Below are 23,253 nucleotides of genomic sequence, written 5' to 3'. Positions count from 1 at the left end.
GCACTACCACAATATATGCAATAAATAATGATGATAAAGCAAATACTACTCAGTGTATGTGTGGCAGCAAATTGAGCCCTTCATGAAATGAAAAAAACAAACAACTCCCCTGAAAACTCTAACTCAGACCAGAGGGAACAGGTCTGAGGTCCACTACTGAGCCCTCACTTAATTAGAATTAGTTCAGGAAAGGAATAAGTAATCAAAGAAAAGCTTCCACTTTCCAATTAGCAACTTTAGATCATGGATATTTCATGGACCTTTAAAAAATCAGTAAAAGTGTGGTAGCAGAAATATTAAATGGTGCTAAATTAATTATGGTTTATGGAGCAGAGGAGGTTGGTTGGCATTTACTTTCTTTAAAATGATAGCTACATGTAAAAATTCTGTTTTCATGTATGTACATGTTTTAGCAGATTTGACTGTGTCCCTTCCTTCATATGCTGCTTGTTGTCTTAGATCTCAATGCTGCAATGAGTTTAGGTGTAGGGGTCAGTGCAGGATCAGGGACTAAAACTGTAAGCTCCAGGGGGGGACCATGTCTTCCTATATATTTATACACAGTCTAGCACAAGGGGATCCCCTGATAATGATCATGCCCCAAACCTGCTTCTGGAGTATAGATATTTAATGATAAATGGCATAAAATGTGGTTGAATATTACAAACTTTAATACTAGCAAAGTATTGAATTGCTAAACCTGAGCCCTCTTCCCAAGGTGTTACATACCACAACCAACAATAAAAGCCCAGCTTTCTCAGTTGGTATCAAAGTCCAAACAAAATCATCTTCACTTTCAAGGCTGTGGTTTCTTCATTCCCCCAACTGTGTCTTTCTACACGCCACAGCCCAAAAAGGCACTCAGCCAACATTCAGAGCCTCATTGGATGGAGATGGGGAAACATTGTTAGGCTCCCTCTTCTTAACATAGACTGCTTCATAAAGATCAACTGACCTTGGTTTTTTTGGCCTGATCAAAAGAGTTGATGAGCAGGCAAAAAAATCTATTGAAGTCAGGAGCAGGGGTGTGGTTTAGTTTGGTGGATTAACATCTAGAAGCAGGAACCCTTGTGAAATGTCTTACGCTGACGTGGTGTGATGGAGAATCTCTCTCTCCCTTGGCATCAATTAAATAGAAAAGCAGTCCTTCCCTTTAGCTTTTCCACCCTCTGCTTCCTCCTTCTTGGGATCCAAAATATTGTTGGGGTGTTTTACAGTGATTTAAATGCTGCTGATGGTGGCTTGGTAAGCAGCCATAAACACTGAATTCTTCAATAGAGCTGCCAATGGTAGTACAAGCTTCTCTGCATTGCCTCATCAGTGTGCCCCAACCCTGGCATGAAGAGACCATGTCTAGATGAGAGAACATAGTTCAGTATCCAGGCTTGTTCATGCCTGGGCTCTTCTGCTGATGAGAGGGTCAGTTAGAGCTGACTATATTATTATTACTGATTTAATATGTACATTATAATAGTTCCCAGAGGAACTGAGGACTGGGGTTCCATTTTGCTTGGCACTCCATAGATGTTTATCTCTTTCTTATCTTAAAAAGTGCCACGGCAGACCACTTGAGCACTGAGAACTAAGCTCTTCTTCACTCTTGCCTCTCCCCTCCCCACTGAAAGGTGGTCTGTCCCCCTCTCTCAGAGACCTCTCCTGAAGAAAGTCAACCCCCATCCCCCGGCCATGTTCCTCATTCTTCCTCTTCAGCTGATCAGTTCATCCCAGTGCTTCCCACCACTTCTCTAAACCCATCCTTCTCATCCATGGACTAGCACTCTCTCCTTCCCTGACCTGCGTTTGTCACTCTCTTGCATGCTGCTCAATGCAGCGACACCGGGGAAAGAATGTGGGTGTTTTTTTCCCCAAGAACATTTTACAGACAAATATTTGTAAGTGTGTATAGAAATAACAACTGTAACAGATAAAAGAATTTTCAATCTTCTTTTCCAAATTGAACTGTCAATATCTGAACCCCCTACACACCTGCTCTTCTTCCTTATATCTTCACTGAATCAATGGGACTGCATAGATATAAATGAAGACAGAATTTGGCCTGAAAATTAGAAAAGGAAATGTAGATGTTTTCATTGGAAACCAACCTGAGATGTTTGTTAAACCCAAACTGCTTCAACACAGCTTCTTGCATAGGTCCTGGTTTAACCAGCTGTGTCAAAAACTGATTAACTAGACCCAATGTTATGCTCCTTTACATTTCTTGCTTATTTAATTAGTCACAAAATGCAGTTTCTTACATTATTTTGACACTAGAAGAAAGCTAGAATACATTAAAGTCAAGTTCAGTCAGCATAAGAGAACCAAAAAAGAGCAATGACAGCACTAGTTTAGGAGGGTTAGGGGGAGAGAAAGGGTGAGAGAGGAAATGAATAAATGCAGTGATGAACTGTATAAACATATTTAGGAAGGTGGAACAAATTGCGTAGAAAGCAGGGGAAATAATGAAGAGCGAAAGCACTGAAGTAGCAAATGGTTCCACGGATCATAAGCAAAGAGACAACGTAGAAAGGGAATGGGAAGGTAGTATGAAGGCACATAGAGTTTCACAAACAAGAGAAAAGATACTGAATTGTTACCAAGAAGCATTATAACAAGAAGCAGATGACTTTAAAGGTCAACTCTGTGCTCAGACCGAATGGCTGTACCACTCCTGACAGCCCTTCAAGGTTCTGATGTGAATGGCTACCACTCATTGGAAGCTGCTTGTCAGCCGGTTGCCCTGTTCAGCTTCTGCTGCCTAACTATCCTCAGCTGCCCCTGCTCCAGTCCCACCTTCCCCAGCCTCCTGTTCCAGTCAACCAAACACCCTCCCCCCTTGTCTCTGACACCTCATTCCTAGTGCTTTCCCCATCTCTTCCTCCTGGTTGCTGCTCAAGCATTCCTCCACTAACCACATCCATAGGTGCTGGAGTGTGGGTGCTACCGTAGCCCTTGGCTTGAAGTGGTTTCTATCGCATATAGAGTTCACAGTTTGGTTCAGTGGCTCTCAGAACTATACAGATTGTTTCAGCATCCCTGACCTCATCCACCGCTCCTTATGAATTCCAGATTCGTGCTGGACAAATGCACAACAAGAGACAGTCTTGGTGCCACACCTCTCATATCCTGACTTGAGGTGGTGGTAGCAGAAAGTGACCCTAGTCTCCACTCCATGGAGGCAGAAAGTGACCCCACTGTGGGCTGACGTTAGCCCGGAAAAGGGTAAGAGCTGACTGTTCTGGGGAGATGGCCAGGGAATGTGCTGATTTAATGTATCACCTGAGCTGCTGACGCAGGTGGCATTGTAGGTTTCCACACTGACCACATATCAAGTAGCAGAAGATTTGCTGTGACTTTCTGTTCTTGACTCACCACTTATCTGGGAACATGTGACTGCAGTGGCATCATGTACAGTGACCTTAGCTAGATGACAGACCTACCATTGCCCGCACTGCAGCTTATCCAAGATGGAGGGATGCAGTTGACTTCCTGCTCAGCATCAAGAGGGTTGCTAATGCAGATAGGAGGAGACCACTTATGATGCAGTCTGTGTCTGTGGACCTAGTATCAGCTTTACTGTTGGTCCCGATGCCTGTCCAGGACTAAATGACCGTGTGATGCCGGTACCAGCATCCACAGGGCCAATGTCTCTTCTTTCATTTGTATCAAACTGACAAGTTGCAGGGCAAGTGGTGACCCCTTCAAGAATAGCTCCCCCGGCACCATTAGACTAATTAGAAGGGTCTTCAAAATTGAGGTCAGAGGCATCTCCCTTCCTCTCCCCCTCATGTTATCAGGTTAATAGGTCATTGAAACACAGTGGAAGTCCTAGCTGGCACCAGGATCATTACCATGCAGACAGCAGAGACAAGGGTTCCTGGCCTACCTCCTACTGACCACTGATGCTGTCTCCCTATTCATGGTAGCCTCCTTGGGAATCCCTGAAAAGTCCCTTTTTTGGCCAAATTGTGGTCATCTGTCCTCTTTAGGGAAAGATTATGTGGGCCTCCGGTAGCCTCCTGTGGTGTTTAGATGTTGCTTGTAATTATTAGAATTGGGAGCACTGGGTGTTGGGAGTCTGAAAGGACAGGAAACAGGAAGGAGGGGGGAGGAGTTGAAGCAGCAGCTTCGAAAAGAGGTTTTTCTACTTTAAAAAATAAAGTCCTGTTGACGTTTGTTAGTACCTTGCCTGGCTACTACAACATTTTGGCAACAAGGATGGATCTTCTGCCTCTGAACCCACCTGCACCCTTTCTACAAAGCCCAGGTGAGTCTCCAATTGCTTTTACTGCCTGGATCCATATGTTTGAGATTTATATGCTTGCAATCAGTGCTACAGAGATTTCTGAAGTAAGAAAGCGTGCTCTGCTAATCCACTGCCTTGGAGCAGAAGGGCAGCATAGATTTTATATTTTTCCCCTTGCAGACAATAAATATGAGACTCCACTCACTGCATTAAAGAACTTTTTTGTACCAAAAGTGAATGTAGTAGGGCCACACGTTCAAGTTGCACACAGACCACAGCCCTTCAACGACGTTGCTCACCATGAAGGGACTGGGAAGAGCAGGATATCATATTGCTAGATGGTCTGCAAGACTACTCTCTTTCAATTATGAACTGGAATATAAGCCTGGAAACCAAAATGTGGTCGCTGATTGCCTTTCTCGCCTGCCTTTGCCTTCACCAGATGGTCCACCGGAGGATGAGCATGTAGTAGTTGCGCTTATTACACGCACTCTTACTGCAGTTACAAGAGAACAATTTCAAACTGCTTGTTCAGTGTGTCCACTTCAACAAAAACTATGGGAATTTCTTACAAAGAGATGGCCCAGTAACCCTAAAAACCTTGACCCAGTTTTGCTGCCTTATTTTAGAGTTCGGGATGAACTTTCTTTGCTTGATGGCTGTGTGCTACGAGGTACACACTGGCTCCTTGTGCCAGAAGAATTACAGTCAAAACTCATACACCTGGCACATGATACTTATCAAGGAATTGTCAGAACCAAACAATGACTACAGGATCTGTATTGGTGGCCAGGGATGGACTCTCAAACTGAAGCACTCATAAAATCCTCTGTCACTTGCCAAATGCATGATAAGACAGTAGTGACATGTACCCCTCCATTACAGCCTGTTCCTCTTCCTGAATCTGCATGGGAAAAAGTGGCAATTGACATTGTAGGACCCTTTGATACTGCTCCAAGTGACTGTCATTATGCCATCACCTTAATAGACTATTTCAGTAAACGGCCTGAGGTAGCGTTTACATCGCAAATCTCTTCTGCTACAGTAATTAAGTTCCTCTCTTCAGTTTTTAGCAGGGAAGGTAACCCCAAAGAACTGGTTTCAGATAATGGTAGCCAATTTACTTCCCTGGAGTTTGAAACTTTTCTAGCAGAGAGGAACGTTTTACACAGAAGGTCATCCCTATACTACCCTCAAGCCAATGGGGAAATCGAATGGTTTAACAGAAGTTTGAAAGAGAGTTTGCAAACGGATAAACTGGAAGGGCAATTGTCGATAACCTTCATTACTGATTTCTTGCAAGCATACCGGGCTACGCGACATGCCACAACACAAAGATCACCCACAGAGTTACTGCACCGGAAACGGATGAATACTAAACTGAACATTGCTGGATTGTTAAAGGCACGACCTGAGGCCCCAACCAAAGATGATGTGAGAAAACAGTTGAACAGAACCAAGCAAAGTATAAGGCTTTCACAGACAAGCGGCGGGGTGCTAAGGAACCAAAGTTTCATAGAGAAGGAAGGGATCTTACACCTATTGACTTTCTGATGGGTAGGTGTGGAATGCTGCTTATCTTGCACCTGCCTATGCACCAAGAGGAGATTATGCCAACACCCACTCTGCATTGGATGACTTCACTATAGTATCAACACAACAAGACATTGCACTGGAACTGGGGTTTGAGAGATGGCCTGTCAGACCCAGGCAACCACCTGTCTGGACTAGAGACGATGTTATGTAATATCTATAGTGTTTTTAGTGTAATATTTCTGTCAACAGTATAGTTCCTTGTTTCCTATTTGTTCCTGTGGTTAGAACAACAATATTTATTGTAATTGGGAGAGTTTCTTAAGAGAGGAGAGAACGTGGTGTTTAGATGTTGCTTGTAATTATTAGAATTGGGAGCACTGGCTGTTGGGAGTCTGAAAGGACAGGAAACAGGAAGGAGGGGGGAGGAGTTGAATTAGAGCTACATTGTGAAGAGAGTGGTCACTTTGGATGGGCTATTACCAGCAAGAGAGTGAGTTTGTGTGCGGGGGGGGAGAAAACCTGGATTTGTGCTGGAAATGGCCCAACTTGATGATCACTTTAGATAAGCTATTACCAGCAGGAGAGTGGGGTGGGAGGAGGTATTGTTTCATGGTGTCTGTGTATATAATGTCTTCTGCAATTTCCACAGTATGCATCCGATGAAGTGAGCTGTAGCTCACGAAAGCTCATGCTCAAATAAATTGGTTAGTCTCTAAGGTGCCACAAGTACTCCTTTTCTTTTTGCGAATACAGACTAACACGGCTCTTACTCTGAAAATTTTCAAAAGTGTTCATTTGTCGCCTTAGTGCTCCTATTGAAGTTAATGGGAATTTTACTATTCCACTTTGGATAAATGAGTCGTTGGAGCAGGGGGACTGGACCACAGGCCTCCCACCTCCGTGATCTAACCACCTGGCTACAGAGTCTTTCTTTCTTGCTCTTCCCCAGCCCAGTGACACTTTATGTATTTATATACATACAGTGGAACAGATTCAACAGGAGAGACTGAGGGAGACCCACATGAGATGGTTCAATGGTTAGAGCACACTTGAGAGGTGAGAAATCCCTGTTCAAATCCTTTCTTCCCCTCAGGCAGAGGGGGAAATTGAACCCAGGTTTCCCACATCCCAGGTGACTGCTTTAGCCACCAGGCTACAAGTGGTAAGTTGAGCGGCACAACCGCTGCCACTTTCTCTTCCTCCTCTGGCCAGATTTGAATGGGATCTGATCTAGCAGGCATCCTCTAAGCATGGCTACTGGATCAGGCCCTGCATGAGAGTTAGGTGATTCACAGCTTTCTTCCCCAGTACATGAATTTCTCTGGGGTCTAGCAAAGGATAGGCATCCAGGTGCCTACAGTGTACCCAAGTACCTTTGTGGATCTAGTCAGAGGGGTCCAACTCACTGTTGCTCTTAAGGTGACCAGATGAAACGGACAAAATATCGGGACACCTGGGGGAAGCAAAAAAAATTTAAAAAAGGGGCCGGAGCCGAGTTGCCGAAGAGGAAAAAAAAAAAACCCGCTGGAGCGGCAAAAGCCGCAATATTGGGACAAATGGCGTCCCGACCGTACATTGATTGGGATGCAGGACAAACAACTAAAAATCGGGACAGTCCCGATTTTATCGGGATGTCTGGTCACCATAGTTGCTCTGCACATTATATATTCATTTATATCTATGCATAGTGGGTGCAAAATTGTGCCAGACCAGAATGATGGTGTCTTATAATCATTTGCATTTATATAAATACAAGGAAATGGTGAATCTTACTCTGAGTTCTCTAATAGATATACATAAACTTGGAAGGATTAGAGTTTTATCAGAAAATGTTGGTAAACATCAATATCACCATATGCACTCATAGAATCATAGAAGATTTGGGTTGGAGGTCATCTAGCTCAAAACAGGACCAACCCCAACTAAATCATCCCAGCCAGGGCTTTGTCAAGCCGGGCCTTAGAAACCTCTAAGAATAGAGATTCCACCACCTTCCTACATAATCCATTCCAGTGCTTCACCACCCTCCTAGTGAAATAGTTTTTCCTAATATCCAACCTAGACCTCCCCCGCTGCAACTTGAGACCATTACTCCTCGTTCTGTCATCTGCCACCACTGAGAACAGCCGAGCTCCATCCTCTTTGGAACCCCCCTTCAGGTAGTTGTAGGCTGGGTATGTTTAATAGAATCATAGAAGATTAGGGTTAGAAGAGACCTCAGGAAGTCATCTAGCCCTGCTCAAAACAGGACCAACCTCAACTAAATCATGCCAGCCAGGGCTTTGTCAAGCAGGGCCTTAAAAACCCCTAAGGATGGAGATTCCACCACCTACCTAGGTAACCCATTCCAGTGCTTCACCACCTGTCTAGTGAAATAGTGTTTCCTAATATCCAACCTAGACCTCCCCCACTGCAACTTGAGACCATTGCTCCTTGTTCTGTCATCTGCCACCTCTGAGAACAGCCGAGCTCCATCCTCTTTGGAACCCCCTCTTCAGGTAGTTGAAGGCTGCTATCAAATCCCCCCTCACTCTTCTCTTCTGCAGACTAAATAAGACCAGTTCCCTCAGCCTCTCCTCATAAGTCATGTGCCCCTGCCCCCTAATCATTTTTGTTGCCCTCCGCTGCACTCTCTCCAATTTATCCACATCCTTTCTGTAGTGGGGGGGCCCAAAACTGGATGCAATACTCTAGATGTGGCCTCACCAGTGCCGAATAGAGGGGAATATTCACTTACCTCAATCTGCTGGCAGTGTTCCTACTAATGCAGCCCAATATGCCGTTAGCCTTCTTGGCAACAGGATCACACTGTTGACTCATATCCAGCTTCTCATCCTCTGTAATCCCCAGGTCCTTTTCAGCAGAACTTCCGCTTAGCCAGTCGGTCCCTAGCCCGTAGTGATGCATGGGATTCTTCCTTGCTAAGTGCAGGACCCTGCACTTGTCCTTGTTGAACCTCATGAGATTTCTTTTGGCCCAATCCTCCACTTTGTCTAGGTCACTCTGGACTCTGTAGTTAAGTTTCATGCAAGCCAAGTGATGAAAACTTCATGCACTTATTTGCAAACGTACATGTGATAGACTGGATATCTTTTGTGTAAAGTGATTAAATATAATGTAAAATAGCTATATAACATTTGAAGCTGCATTTTCAATGCTTGTGAACCCCACTTCTCTTCCTAATAGGCTGACAACAGAGTTTGAAAACTTTCCGTCATGACAGTTGGGTCTCCTACATAAGTGAAATAAAATGGGCTTTTAGATTAAAACTTATTAATAGCAAAAAGGTAGGGCTGGCTCAAAGGCCGGAAAAATCAAGAGGTTCTGATATGTATTTACAAAAGACAATATGGACACTAACAAATGCATTTTATTTACTGTCTAGGTTTTACTGAGAGCTGATGTACTGCTGAGCATAACTGTTGGGGAGAAAAATTTCACACACCTTGTTTCAGATAAAAAAAATAAAAATAAATATTGTGGGAGCCTCAACTAATTTATAGTGAAATGTAAAGTGCTAGGGAATTTCATAGACTACCTATTCTACCAAGTTCGGCATGCTGAACAGCTACACAAACAGGATGATGGCAAACTACATAAATGTAATAGCAGGAATATTCAATCATCTTCTTTTAGGATTTTGTGTTTGAACTTAAAGATCCCAAGAGTCTTTCAAATGCTTTTCTTTTTTTTTCCAACTCTGTTTAGACTAGGTGCTCCAAAGATCCCCTTTGGGAAGAAGGAAGTGAATGCATTGTGACTATGGAAATAGCAACTGTGCGGATCGGGGCCATCCTTAGGCATACACAACATAGGCAGCTGCGTAGGCATCTGAAAATTTGGGGCACCACTGCATCTTAGTGTCCACCTACCCGACTTTTCTGTCCCTGTTCTGACCCATCCTGCAGGCTCCGAGTCTTCCTCGGGAGGGGATCTAGTAGTATTAAAAGTGAAAAACCCTTCCAGCCTGCCAGGCCTATTAGCACAACACTGAAACTGTTAAAGAGCCATTCAAGGGGTAATGAAGCCATTTAACAGGCATTTGCCAACCCCCAGGTATATACTGTCAGTTTCTGAATTTACTGACAAAAACAGTTGTGCATTACTGTAATATTTACTCAGAACATGTCAGTCTACAGGACCTTAGTTTAAAATTTGCTTTAAAAATTTTAATTAGTGTGTTGGTGAAGATTATAAAATCACATCTCTAAAAAATCCTTGCATAGATTTTTAGATGCACAATCATCTTTAGCCTTAAATGCTTGGATCTTCAGACATATAGTTTTTTTTTTTTAAATAAATCCTTCAAAAGACCACCCTTATCTGAAATATACATTTTAATTACTATAGTAAAAAAAAAAACTTGCTCCCAAAGTCTTCCTGTCTTTTCTGTCCATCCCTTTCTCCCTTCCCCGCCTCTGCCCGTCCCCTATTGAAGAGGTCCCTTAAAAGGACAACACCCCTTGACAACACCCCTTTCCTTCCACTGGACAAAGAGTTTCCCTTTCTTTACTTCTGACTATCTGATGAACTAGTTTTAAGAGAACCCTCCAGCAAAATCAGTACCTTAGTAAGATATAAAATCCTTTGTTATGCCTAAAATCTTTGGAAACATATTTTTTAAAGTTGGTGACATTTCATAAACATGTCTATTGTTATGGAGATCACACAAAGTAAATTAGTGTTCCCTTTCCTAAAAGCAATGAACATTGTTATGAACATTCTAAACCTCTGTGACTGATTAATTTAAAATAATGTCTTTGTTTCAGTGAGTTAAATATGTAGTAATTTGGAATATTACTTTATGAAGGTTTAAGAGTACATTTTAAATGTAAAATCAGCTTAGAAATACTGATTAAGAAAATGTAAAATAGAGAAGAGCTGCATCATGTATTCCATAATATTTAATGTTGTAGTCAGCAAGACAGCTGACTTGCCCTTACTACAGAGGAAAGGAGTTAAAGAAAGATTGTCTTTTGTATGGAAAGTATATTCTATCAATGGAGCTTTCCCTCTTTGCACTGAAGTGTTGGCACAGGGTATGGTTATGGATGAAATCATGACCATATTGAAGCCAGTGGGTGTTTTGCCACTGTCCTCGGACTCATAGACGTTAAGGTCAGAGGGACCATCATGATCATCTAGTCTGACATCCTGCACATTGCAGGCCACAGAACTTTACCTACCCACTCCTGTAATAGACCCCTAACCTCTGGCTGAGTTACGGAAGTCCTCAAATCATGGTTTAAAGACTTAGTCACAGAGAATTCACCATTTACACTAGTTTAAACCTGTAAATAACTAATACCCCATGCTGCAGAGGAAGATGAAAATCCCCCAGGGTCTCTGCCAATCTTCTGTGAGTTCTGGTGTACCATGTGGATAACTTTAAACCCATGACATTGTGCACCAGATACAAACACCATGGCATATATCTAGGGTAACCAGATGTCCTGGTTTTATACAGTCCCATTTTTTTGTGACTTTTTCTTATATAGGCGTCTAGTACCTCCTACCCCCTGTCCTGTGTTTTCACAGTTGTTGTCTGGTCACCCTACATATATCAGCCTCTTCAGCTTTTGCAGGTAACAGCATTGCGAACTCTTTAACAAAAATAATATTAAGCTTTCAAATGTAGCCAGTACAGATCTATGGACTGACTGGCACTGTTCCTCCAATCCTTGTGAAAGTATTTTCATGGTCAGTTATGGCCAGATATTATGTTTCTAGGTGGTTGCTTCTCCTACCTTGTCTGTTTTCCTCATACTTGGTAGTGTAGTCATAGGAATTGTGAAGGCCCTTGGGGCCAAATGGAAAAATCCAGTGCAGGCCCTGAGTGGCACAAACATGCCTATCTACAGGGAGAGATTGTTCTGAACTCTAACTTTCCTTTTCCCAAGGTGCTAAGAAGACTTAATGGAGAGGGTAGTGCTTCCCTGCCCCCCTTTTCTGAAGAACATTAATCTGTGTTTTGCTGTGTCCTTTTCTAACATTTCCTTCCATCTTCCTTTCTTTCTAATTAAACATTAGCCAGCATGTTTTGTAGCATATTCCCCCTGTTCTTATTTTTCTGCAAGACATATAATGGATATTATTTTCTCAGGCAGAGAGTAACCTGGAGGATGCTAGTACCTAGCAGGGAGGCATATTGAGGTGGAAAACATCCATATTTGGTTGTCACAGCTCAGAACAGTGACTGTGGTGTGGGGGAGGTAGAGGGATGGTGGTACTGTTCTTGTTGAGCGGGGTATTCTTAACTAGCAACATCCATTCTCTGGAGCCTTACAGTCTAAGGGTTTTTTCTTTGTTATTCCTTTTCTTCTGCATTGTATTAGTGGAAATAAAAGGTGCAGCCCCTTTTAAAAGGGGGAATTATGTGATTTCTGTAACTATAAAAGCTGCTAAAATGTGCTGGGAACTTTTTGTTTGGGCTTGGAAACCAGATCTGAAGGGAGTTCTCTTGCATAGACTGGGTCTGGATACTGCCAGAACCTGACAGTGAGTGAACTGGCATTTTGCCCCATTCTGAAGGATTGCTTTATTTTGGTGGCTGGCTTAGTTCATTCTTTTAGACATGCTGTTTACATTCTCATTTTTTGCATGTGTAATACAGAAAAACAATCCCTCATGCTATTTTAAAAATCTCCCTGCTGGAGTCATGCACTTCCCCCAGACAGGGCTGCGAGTTCAAACCCCGCCTGTAGGTAGCAAGTGAGAAGAATCATTAAAGTTCTTGTCATCTTATGAATTGTGGTTACCTAGTGAATGTTCTGAATCTGATAAGGGGTTTGAAAACAACAAATGGCACAGTGACAGATGGAAATATGCACCATATGGAGCATAATAATATAACTACAGACTCTGAAAACTCCAACTCTGGGGAACCCGCCAGCTGACGTGGGAGTAGTGAGAATTTCATGAATTATGTTACTCTTGAGTAGAGTTGAAAGTACAAAAGACTTCAAGAGCCTACTGATAAATAGGCAAATAGTTTTGCTCTCTGAGTTAGAGGAAAAGGAGGCAGCTTTGTTCAGGTTTTTGAAACTTGGACTCTGAGCAAAACATAGTAAAAGAAAAATGGTGTATATGAGAGGATATTTATATACATATTCAAAACTCAGCTGCAGGAATGATTTGCATCTGTGATCACATCGTCGTACACATACTAAGCAGGTTAAAACAGGTCAGTGTTAGAACGGGAGATGGCCAAGGAACTGTAATGATCTTGGGGTTCATTAAATATCAAACCAGTGACTGAGAGAGGAATAAAACTTTAATAAATAAACTGGAGAGCTTCTGTAGTGAGCTGCTGCACACAGCTATGTGGTGTTCCCAACCCCTGCCTTCAGAGCACATCTCCAAATTCCTATGTTCATAATACTGTCCCTTATGAGGGAGCATCTCTAAATTTTAATCTTCTATACGCATACCTCTACATCTTCCCTCTTACAGAAAAGTCGACCACTTCTAGTCCTGCTGTTGTCTTACCGACAGTCACTGTAGTAAGAAATCTAATGAGAATGTGCAAAATACCTATTTGGTGCTGTAAAATACAGAGTTTCTGGCTCTTGCCTGGAGACAAGCTGGCTCCACCCCGATGTGCAGTTCCACTGGGCTGTGGTCCTTTCTGCCGGCTTTATTATCTTGGTATTCCGATAAACACTGAATGGCTTGATACCACAGGGATTCAGGGTCCCAGAAATAAGGAGCTCTCAACCAGAAAATGTAACTAAATGGGACATAGTAACAAAAATGGATTGTAAAAGCTTTTAGCTAGTTATCTATACTGGACAAATGAGGAAACAGCAAGGATAATGGTTAGACTGTAAACTTCTTGGGGCATGGATGGTGTCTTCCATTCTATGCTGTACAGCTTGAGCACTCGAAAAATAACTTCAGAAGTGCTCAACATTGACTTCAATGGGAACAGTTAATCTAGGGCTGAGCGCTTTGGAAAATCCCACAGTGACAAGGTAAAGATGCTGCAGCCTATAAAGGGATTCCTGCCTGTTACATGACTGCTCATAGAAGAATATAAAATAAAGTCAAAACTGGGTAAAAGGGTAACTAAGAGGAAGGATGTATTCTCTCCCCTCTCAGCTGGCTAAAGAAGGGAAAGTCTCTGGGAATTATTGCCAAGCGTTTTTTGGTTGATTTGTTTTTGTTGTGTGATTTTTTTGTGGATAATAAAACAAGCCCTGAGGAAAGGGCCTTAAAACACCTTATGCTTGGAGGTTTTTCCCCCTTCCCTTGGCTTCTGAATCTTCCCACCATCTTATACCCATCCTAAATATTGTCTTTTAGTGTTTGTTAGAAGAAAGAAAGTCCTAATGTGAGTGTTTGCTGAAACAGTACAGTATAGCTCCCATAATTGTGTAGTGTATGTGTGATTTAAGGGAAGGTTTCTGAGTCTTAGGATAAAGAGGTGGGGAAATTAGCAAATAATTAGAAAAATATCATAGGTGCTAATTCCATCTGCAGCCTTTTTATAGGAAGGGCCAGGAATCAAGTAGTAATAACTGAGCATTTGGACAGATGGAAAGTGTTAAGATAGCTGTCAGTATTTTAGGACCGATAAGAATTTATGGGACATAAAAGGAGTCGTCAAGATTAAGGTCTTAAAGCCATATATATTCATTCAGAAGAATAGTTCCATTGAAGTCAATAGGCCTGGTCTGAAGCTGGTCAGAATGTTCGTTTATCATGCAGAAAATTTTGAATTTTGGTGTAAAAAATTGAAAACTGAAAATTTTCAGCTGAACATTTCAGTTTGAAAATCAAAGATCTCAATTTGAAAATGCTGCTGTGGTGTCTCCAGGGAGTTATAGTTCAGACGCCTCATGCCTCCATTCTTCTCTATGGGCCTAGCTTCCTTGCTGGACTGCGTTTCCCATGAGGCCCCTTAATTTCCCTTCTTGATGAGCCACGGCATGTACCACGGGAAACGTAGTCTAGTTGAGGAACTTGGCCCACAGCGGATGTGGGCATGAAACATTTGAACTGCAACTCCCATGAAGCATGAATTAAAACCAAATATCTTTTGGGATTTATGTGTTCAGTTTTTCAACTAAAAGTTGAAAATGTCCACAGAAAATAGATAATTTAATGAAAAGACGAATTTTATCAAAATCTCAATTTTTCCATTGACAAGCAGTTTTGATGGAAAATTTTCAACAAACCCTTCTCCATACATGTGAGTAAAGTTACTCACCTACCCAAAGTATTTATAGAATTGGGTCCTAAACTGGTATATGTGATAAAAATAATTGAAGAAGGGCTTGTGTAATTAGTGTAACAGTGGACTTAGAAGGAGAGGTTTAATTTATAGCAGGCTTACAAACATAAAGGTGGAAAGTAGGGTAAAAATTGCTAGGATAAAGATGCAGAGGAACTGGGAGAGTAAGAGTTCTAGTCTGTTTTAGCCAGACATACAAAATAAAATAGCAAAGCTTAAAGTTAATCTTAATTTAAAAGTCCACGATTTTAGCTAGTTCCTGATTTGTTTAGAGATCCTGCATGCAATATATGCATATTTCTCTCAGGCAGTAGGTGTGCATGTATATTTTTTCTTTTGTCTTAGGCCATGTCTACACTACACACCACTGGCAGTGGCGGGTAGGGTATATGTAGCTATACACTGCAACAAAAACGAGGCTGTGTCAACACTGTGGTGTATAGCTTTTCCCTGCTGCCTCTCTTTTCCTGCTGCTGGAGCCTTTCCCTGCATCAGGGAAAGTCCAGCAGTGGGGAGGCAGGGGGAGATGGGGAAGGCACTGCTTGGGAATGTAGAGAACCATGTAAGTAAATACCTTAGGGGTTCAGGTGTGTCTTTACTCTTCTCACCTAAGCAGTACCTCACCATCTACACTGCTATTTATAGATGTACTAGTGGAGTTTGGAGTGTATGTTCTCTACATACCACTGGAAAGAGGGTGCAGTGTATCTGTACCCTTAGTGTCTGAGATGAGGAGAATAAGACCTAGAGGATTTCTTAGATTATTTCCCTTGCCCCCTTACTTTTTCACCTTTTTGAGTGCCTGATACCCAGAGAAACAATTAAAAGATTTAACCCTCCAGTTGAGTTCAGATAGTTCCCTATTAAAATTGGCATATGGCATTCTTTGCTTGGGCATTATTGTTTGGTATGTGGGCATTGTTATTTAATTGAGAAAGTTTTAGAAATAACTAGTCTTCTGTAAAGATACAGTACAGGTTTATTAAGGCTTAGTGTATTTTTGGCTAATGATTTATAAATCATTTGTTAGCTGTTCAAGATGCTGCTAACTCATATGTATTATTTATCTTGCCTAGGAGTGCTTGTCATAGACTAGGACCCCACTGTGGTAGGTACTGTAAAAATCCAGAACAAAAAGACAAAAGAACAAAAATAAATAAAAAGACAAAAAAACCCAAAGATTGTTCTGTACAAATCCAGAAGAATCTAAGTGTAAGACAAGAGGCAACAGATGGATTAAGACAGACAGATGTGCGGGGAGTACAAGGAAACAGTGAAACGATATGGCCCACATGATAGGTTGTGATGTCAGCACACCAGCAGCTTAACAGTTGTCAAGTTTTATACAGGCATCACAGCAAAGGAGAGTTTGAAGGAGGATAATGAGGTAGCTGTGCAGATGCTTAAGGGAGCTCCTCTGAAATGTGAGGGGCAACATGGGGGAAATAAAGGGCTTGTTTGAAAATTTAAAAAATGAGCAACATCTCCATATTAAATAAGAGAAAATATGCAGGGTGTAGGGATAGACCATGAAGGATCTTGAAAGTGAAGACAGGTAGCTTATGTTTCACGTGATAGGGAAGTGGGAGCCAATAGAGGGATGCAAAGAGAGGAATGACATGGGCAAAGTGATAAATTAGGAAAATGATCTTTGTAGCAACATTTTGAATGTTCTGAGCAGGGGGTTGGACTAGATGACCTCCTGAGGTCCCTTCCAACCCTGATATTCTATGATTCTATGAATGGATCTGAGCGGAGCAAGACTGCATTTGGCAAGGCCAGAGAAAAGGGTATTGTAATTGAGGTGTGAGGTGATGGAAAGCCTGGATGAGAGTTTTACCTATGTGGATGGATAGGAAAGAGAGATTATGCAGAAAGAATTGGTAACAGTTAGCTATAGCCTGGATGTGAAGACGTAGAGAGAGGTCCATGCTGAAGATGACACTGAGATTACAGGCCTTAATGACAGGCAGAATGGGGGTGGTGTCCACAGTGACAAAAAGAGAAGGTAGCAGGAAGGAGAGAGATTAGAAGCTGTGTTTTGGTCATGTTGAGCTTGAGCTTGAGCTTGCAACTACACATCCACAAGGAGATGTCAGAGAAACAGGCTGAGATTTTAATTTGGACAGAAGGAGACAGGTCTGGAGTAGAGAGGTAAATCTTATGAGTTGCCCTCATAAAAATGGTGGTTGAACATGTGGTTGCAGATGCAATTACCAGCATATAAAGTGTAGAATGAGAAGAGACAGGGAACCAGGGCAGAACCCTGATGAGCCCCCACAGAAAGCTGGTAGAGAGGAGGAGGAGGAGGATCCTCCAAAAGCCATGTTGAAGGAGCGATTATAGCAATAGGAGGAAAATCAGGAGAAGACAGAGTCACGGAAGCCAAGGGAGGACAAGATTTCAGAACGAGGCACACCGTCGACAGCTGACAGGTCAAGGAGGATGAAGATGGAGTATTAGTTCTGAACTTTGGCTAGAAAGAGGTCATTAGAGACTTCGACAAGAGTGATTTCACTGAAATTCCAAGGGTGGAAGATGTACTGGAGAGGGTCTGGGGTGAAATTGGAGGAGAGGCGCTATGAACAGTGATTGTAAACAGCTTGTTCAATGAGTTTAGAGATGAAAAGGAGATGGGGCGGTAGTTGAAAAGGCAAGTGGGATGAAGGGAGGGGTTTTTTTAAGATGGGAGAGACTAAAGCATGCTTGTATCGTGAGGGGAAAGAGACAGAGAAGAGTGGGATGCAATAACTGGTAGAAGTGGAGGGGTTAGAGGAGGAGAGCAGATGAGAAACTTTTGCATCTGACTAGGTAAAAGGAGAGAGTTATAGAAGGGAAAGTGGGGGAAAGGGAAGGCAAGCTGAGGGGAGGGAGAAGGTCACGTCTTATTTTGTCAGTTTTCTCTTGGTAGAAATGGGCAAGGTCCTGTGCAGACAGAAAATTTCTCTCTAGGTTGGCAACACAGATTACAGTATTCATTTGAGAACCACAAAGAAGAAATTACTGTACTAGGCCACTTGCCTTTCCCAATTTACTTTCATGTGTAGGAACGTATACAGAGATATAGCAAGCTAGTCTGACAGCTTGCAGATCCTGTTGATCAGGTCAAGGATTGTGACCAGATTAATTACTAGCAATTTTCTGGATCTGAAAGTGCTAGCAAGGGGTGCTGCCCTATTCTTTTCAAAGGTTGCTCCAAGAGGCAGAATCAGAATAGTCTTGCAATACAGCTGACATACATCTATGGATAAATGTCAGGGGCTGGCAGTGATTCACTTGGAAAGCCTGCAGCAGTTTACCATATCATTACTTACAGTGAGCGTTGTTATAGTTATTAAAGCTGAGGAGTTAATGTGGCTAAGATGGGAAAGGGCGGGGCGGGAGGGAGAGTGCACTGAAAGTGTGAAACCTTTTCAAAATAATTTCCTGCTGAGAATTTCAATGAACTTTTGGTGACGAGCTGTGACAGCTAGGCATACCCCATATAACAAGCAAGCTTTATTTGAAAAAAGCTCTTCAAGCATGGTGTTACCTTATACTGTATCCACTTGTGCTGCAGATCCAGCTAAAAATTCCTTTCTCATGCTTCCTTGACAAGCCCACTTTCTTTTTTCTTGAGAGTAGGTTTTAGCGATTAAGATTAAATCTACTGAGAACCACGGGATGCCACAGATGCTGAGCTCTTCTTAAAAATTCGACCTGACACTTGACAGAGAAGCAAAGCTTACTTTCTCTTTTAGCGGTGCTTTAAGGCACCTGCAGTGATGCTGCATCTAAACTGGAGTGGCCATATTTCAAAAATGAGTGGTCTAAGGGCCCTCTGTGATCTCCATGACATCTTTACTTTGAAGATTCATCAGGACATTCACTGACAGTATGTTATTAGGAAAACTCTTAGGGAAAGTATCTTAAAGTATTATCAAAGAGGGAGCCTGTGTTGTCTACATTGTGTGATCAGGCATATTATAAAATATATGGAAAGTAAAATGAGCTGGACCTGATCCTAATGGATAAAAGGCTAAATCATGGGTTTATCATGCCATTTTAGAAAGGCTTAGTAACCCCTTGTAGAATATCTGTAAAATGTTCCATTTCCAATATTACAGCTAGCTGAATAGCATTACAGTATGTATATCCCTAAATCCTTTTTGTCTATTGTTTAGTCCAATATTGAAAAATTATTCAGGACCACATATTTGCACTGGGCCTGCAGATTGCATTCAAATCTCTTAAGAAATAATAATGACTGTGAAACACTGATAGCACTGGCTAGAACTTGGCATGTTGTACACAAGTGGTGTATAAGCTTCCCCACAAAGCTCTGCCAGTGCACCTCATTCCTGACCATCTAACTGAAATGCATTTTAAGGAGAAGAAATTGAGATGTGATAACAGAAATAGAGTTTTGGGTGGGTTTGATGAGCAGTTCTCTCTCCTCACTCAGATTGAAGAAGCCAGTTATCTGTGTCTGCAAGCAGCACGGGCGATAACAAACCCCAGAAGTCTGCTAGGCAGAATAAAATCAGAAAAGTGTTTAAAATAAGCATATTGAACATATTTTACCCCATACACTTGGTGAACAAATTGTACATTTATCTGCAGTAGCTAATAGGGCTGTTGTAAGCCTGAATGCATGTGTGTAAAGTTGCTTGGATTCCTCAGATGAGGGGAGGCTAAAAGGGCACAGGTTTATATATCATTGCTCTTCAAAAGAATGTCTATGACCACAACTATTTTAAACTTGAAAACAATAACAATCAGTACATAATTCTGAAAGAGGTTCTAAAATTGCTGGCATGAGTATAGTGTGAGAGGAGGTTGGCACACTAGGTTGTGGGTGTGTGCAAGTATAGGTACATGTAATAATAAAGGATTGTTTACCTGATACATTCTAATGGCTACTCCAGATAATTCATTTGCTGTTTTAAATATGCAGAAAATATGTGTGCCAAAAATTGCTCATTTAAATTTTTTTTGGGATATGAGTAGGAGTTGCTTTTCAGCAGAAAATAATATATTTTAATTTTTTTCTTCTCCCGCATCCTGAGGTGCATAGGGCGTCCACCATTTTATTCAGAGTTTCAGTTTATGTAGTGATGCTGTTGTTTCTTAGGCTGCTTTACTGGAAATTAAAACATTCAGGTTAAAATTTTCAAAGACTCCTAACTGGTGTAGGAGCGCAAGTCTCATTGAATGTCACTGAGTCTTGGTCTCTGAAGTCTCTTAGGCGCCTTTGAAAATTTTATCTTTAAATTATTACATTTAAGCTTGATCTTGCTTCTGCAGAAGTCTACGTGAGTTTTTCCATTGATTTTGGCAACTCTTTGTGTACTTTTCTAGCCTGCCTTGTTTTAGCTGACAGCGAATTTTTTCTGGCTGAGTCATATACACCTGGAAGTATGGCACTGCTAAGTAAAAAAAAAAAGACACCTTTGAGAAGCAAGGAGACGCCACTCGCACACAGCAGCTAAGTTCTGAGGAATTCTAGCAGCTGATAAGTTTTTTGTTTTTCTTTTCCTAGGGTAATTCTGGCCTGGGGTTCAGTATTGCTGGAGGAACAGACAACCCTCATATTGGGGACGATCCTGGGATATTTATTACTAAGATTATACCAGGAGGAGCTGCAGCAGAGGATGGAAGACTCAGGTAAAAACTTACTACATGACATGCATTTGGAAACGAAATGTACCATTATTAATTATTTTATAATGCTCAAATGTGTGCTAGGTGTTTCACAGAAGACAGACACATGGGGCTGAATTCTTCTCTTTGCTATGCCTGCACAAGCAGCATAAAGTGACCAGAGAAGGCTACTGAAGAATTTCCTCTGTGCAGGGGAATTCCCTGCTGGCCTAAAGCTGCCAGAGGTAGCTCTGTCTCTTTCTCTGCATTAGCCATCCCACCTGGTTTGAGAGAGCACTGTGTGGGCAGGACAGGGGCATACCAGTGTGGAGCTCTGCCACGCCTAATCCTTACATGTACACACTTGAGGAACCTTATTCCAGTGGCATAGGTTAAGTCTTTCCCTGCACAGCCCTGACTTGTCACAGCTGGGCAGCACGAAATTAAGGATCCACAACCAGCTGTCTGTAGCTACCCTTCACACTCCCCTTTGGGGACTCCTTACCGTTCCTTGGCTGCAGCGGTGAGGTATGCTTTCTTCCATCTTCATATGGCCTTTCTTCTCAGATGAGGATCTAACCACAGTGATGTATTCTGTTGCCACCTCCAGGCTAGGTTATTGCTGTTGCTCTTGCGGTGAACACTGCAGCCACATGGAAGCAGCAACATATGGCAGTGTACCTCTTTAAGCAACAACGGACAAAATGAACACGCCATCCCAGTGCTTGTGCTTCCCATTCATTTATGGACTGAATTCAAAGTCCTAGTCCTAATCTGCAAGGTGTTCAGTTATCTCCACGAATGCCTCACTATCTGCCAGCCACGAATCGTATGTCTACATTGCAATTAAAAACCTGTCTCTGGCCCATGCCTGCAGTCTTGGGCTTATGGGGCTTAGATTGCGAGCCTGTTTAATTGCAGTATAGATTTCTGGGCTTGGGCTACAGCCCAAGCTCTGGGACCCTTCCACTTTGCAGGGTCCTAGAGCCCGAGCTGCAGCCTGAGCTCAGAAGTCTACACTGCAATTAAACAGCCCCGCAGCCCAAGCCCTGCCAGTCCAAATCAGCTAGCACAGACCAGCCATGGGTGTTTAATTGCAGTGTAGATATCCTGTTCTCAGCCGGGGTATGCTTACCCCTGGGGGTATGCAGAGGTCTTCCAGGGGGGGTACATCAACTCATTTAGATATTTGACTAATTTTACAACAGGCTACATAAAAAGCACTAGCAAAGTCAGTACAAACTAAAATTTCCTACAGGCAATGACTTGTTCTATGCTGCTCTATATACTGTACTATGAAATGAGAGTACAATATTTATATTCCAGTCAATTTATTTTATAATTATATGGTAAAAATGAGAAAGTCAGCAATTTTTAAGTAATAGTATGCTGTGACACTTCTGTATTTTTATGTCTGATGTTGTAAGTAAGCAAGTAGTTTTTAAGTGAGGTGAAACTTGTGGGAATGCAAGACAAATCAGACTCTTGAAAGGAGTACAGTGGTCTGGAAAGATGGCAAACCATGCCTTAAGACTTCTAATGCATCAGAGGGAAAATGTAGCTGGAAAGGCCCAGGATAAAATTCTTAGGCTGTGTAGCTATAGTGTTCTGAGTGGTAGGGTCTGAGTTGTAAGAATTCCTTGCCAAAGGAGATCAAATGAGCCTAAACCACACTACATTCAAAACATATGGTAGGATGCATCTTTTTTCCAAAGTCTTTTCCTACTAATAAAATAGAACCATGGGAAGCAACTTTTGGATATTTCTTGTGTCATATAAGTAGCTGTGTTCAGCACTATTACTGCTTCTTCTTGTCGTTACATTATTTGTATTATGGTAGCGCTATGGGGCCATTGTGCTAGGCATTGCACAAACATAACATAGACCATCCTGGTCCTGAAGAGCTTACAAGTTACATGTAAGAGGGTAGACAATGAGTGGATATAAGGAACAGGCAGGCGGGAGGGAGCACAATAGACATTGGCATTTGGATATCGTGATAATAGGCACTCAAGATATTTGTTATAGTGCCTAGCATGATTGGGGCCTTCACCTCTAGACACTACCTCACCAGAAATAGTAAGAAATCCAAACAGAATTTATATATTAGCTGTTGAATTTCCAAACAGATCTACTAGTGAAGATGATTAACTATTTTAACAGACTGTTTTAGCTATTTAAGCCATTGTAATGGACAGATTCACTAAAATTTTGCTTTAAATAAAGTACTGCCATTTGAAAACAAGTATTTAGTAACTCACTGCTTCGCTAATTAATGACCATGGACTCAACTCATGATTTCTTAGTAATTGCTGTGTTGTAAAATACTTAGAGACATTTTAAATCCACAAAAGGTAGAACACTAATGCAGCTCTTAATCCATATTAAAAACAAAATTGGCAGTATTTCTCTGCAGCTCAGCAAAGGTTTAATACTAGAGATATAGTGAGTAAGTAAGACTTAAATAATTTTTTTACAAAATATACTACGTAATATTTCTAGCATGTTGTGAAATAAATAGTTCAAATTGAACTATAGTTTTTAAAAAAATGATAAAAGTGCTATTGGTGTTGTGTTTCTCACTAATTTGGAAGCTTCAGCCATTCACAATGGGTCT

At 41.8% G+C, this 23,253-nt stretch overlaps 1 protein-coding gene across 22 annotated transcripts in view; it reads left to right on the top strand.

Moving 5' to 3' along the window:
• DLG2 (discs large MAGUK scaffold protein 2) overlaps nucleotides 1-23,253 on the top strand; it is a 1,447,004-nt gene that overhangs the window by 971,260 nt on the left and 452,491 nt on the right. For all 22 annotated transcript variants that reach the window (XM_074955894.1, XM_074956046.1, XM_074955852.1 and 19 more), the window contains one exon: nucleotides 20,536-20,660. In XM_074955894.1, coding sequence (XP_074811995.1) covers nucleotides 20,536-20,660 — 125 coding nt within the window. The remainder of the gene's footprint in view (nucleotides 1-20,535; nucleotides 20,661-23,253) is intronic.

The sequence above is a fragment of the Natator depressus genome, chromosome 1 (genome assembly GCF_965152275.1).
Source record: "Natator depressus isolate rNatDep1 chromosome 1, rNatDep2.hap1, whole genome shotgun sequence".
Classification (NCBI taxonomy): Eukaryota; Metazoa; Chordata; order Testudines; family Cheloniidae; genus Natator; species Natator depressus.
The sequence above is the reverse complement of the archived record's forward strand: the minus strand, read 5'-3'. Positions and strand labels throughout refer to the sequence as shown.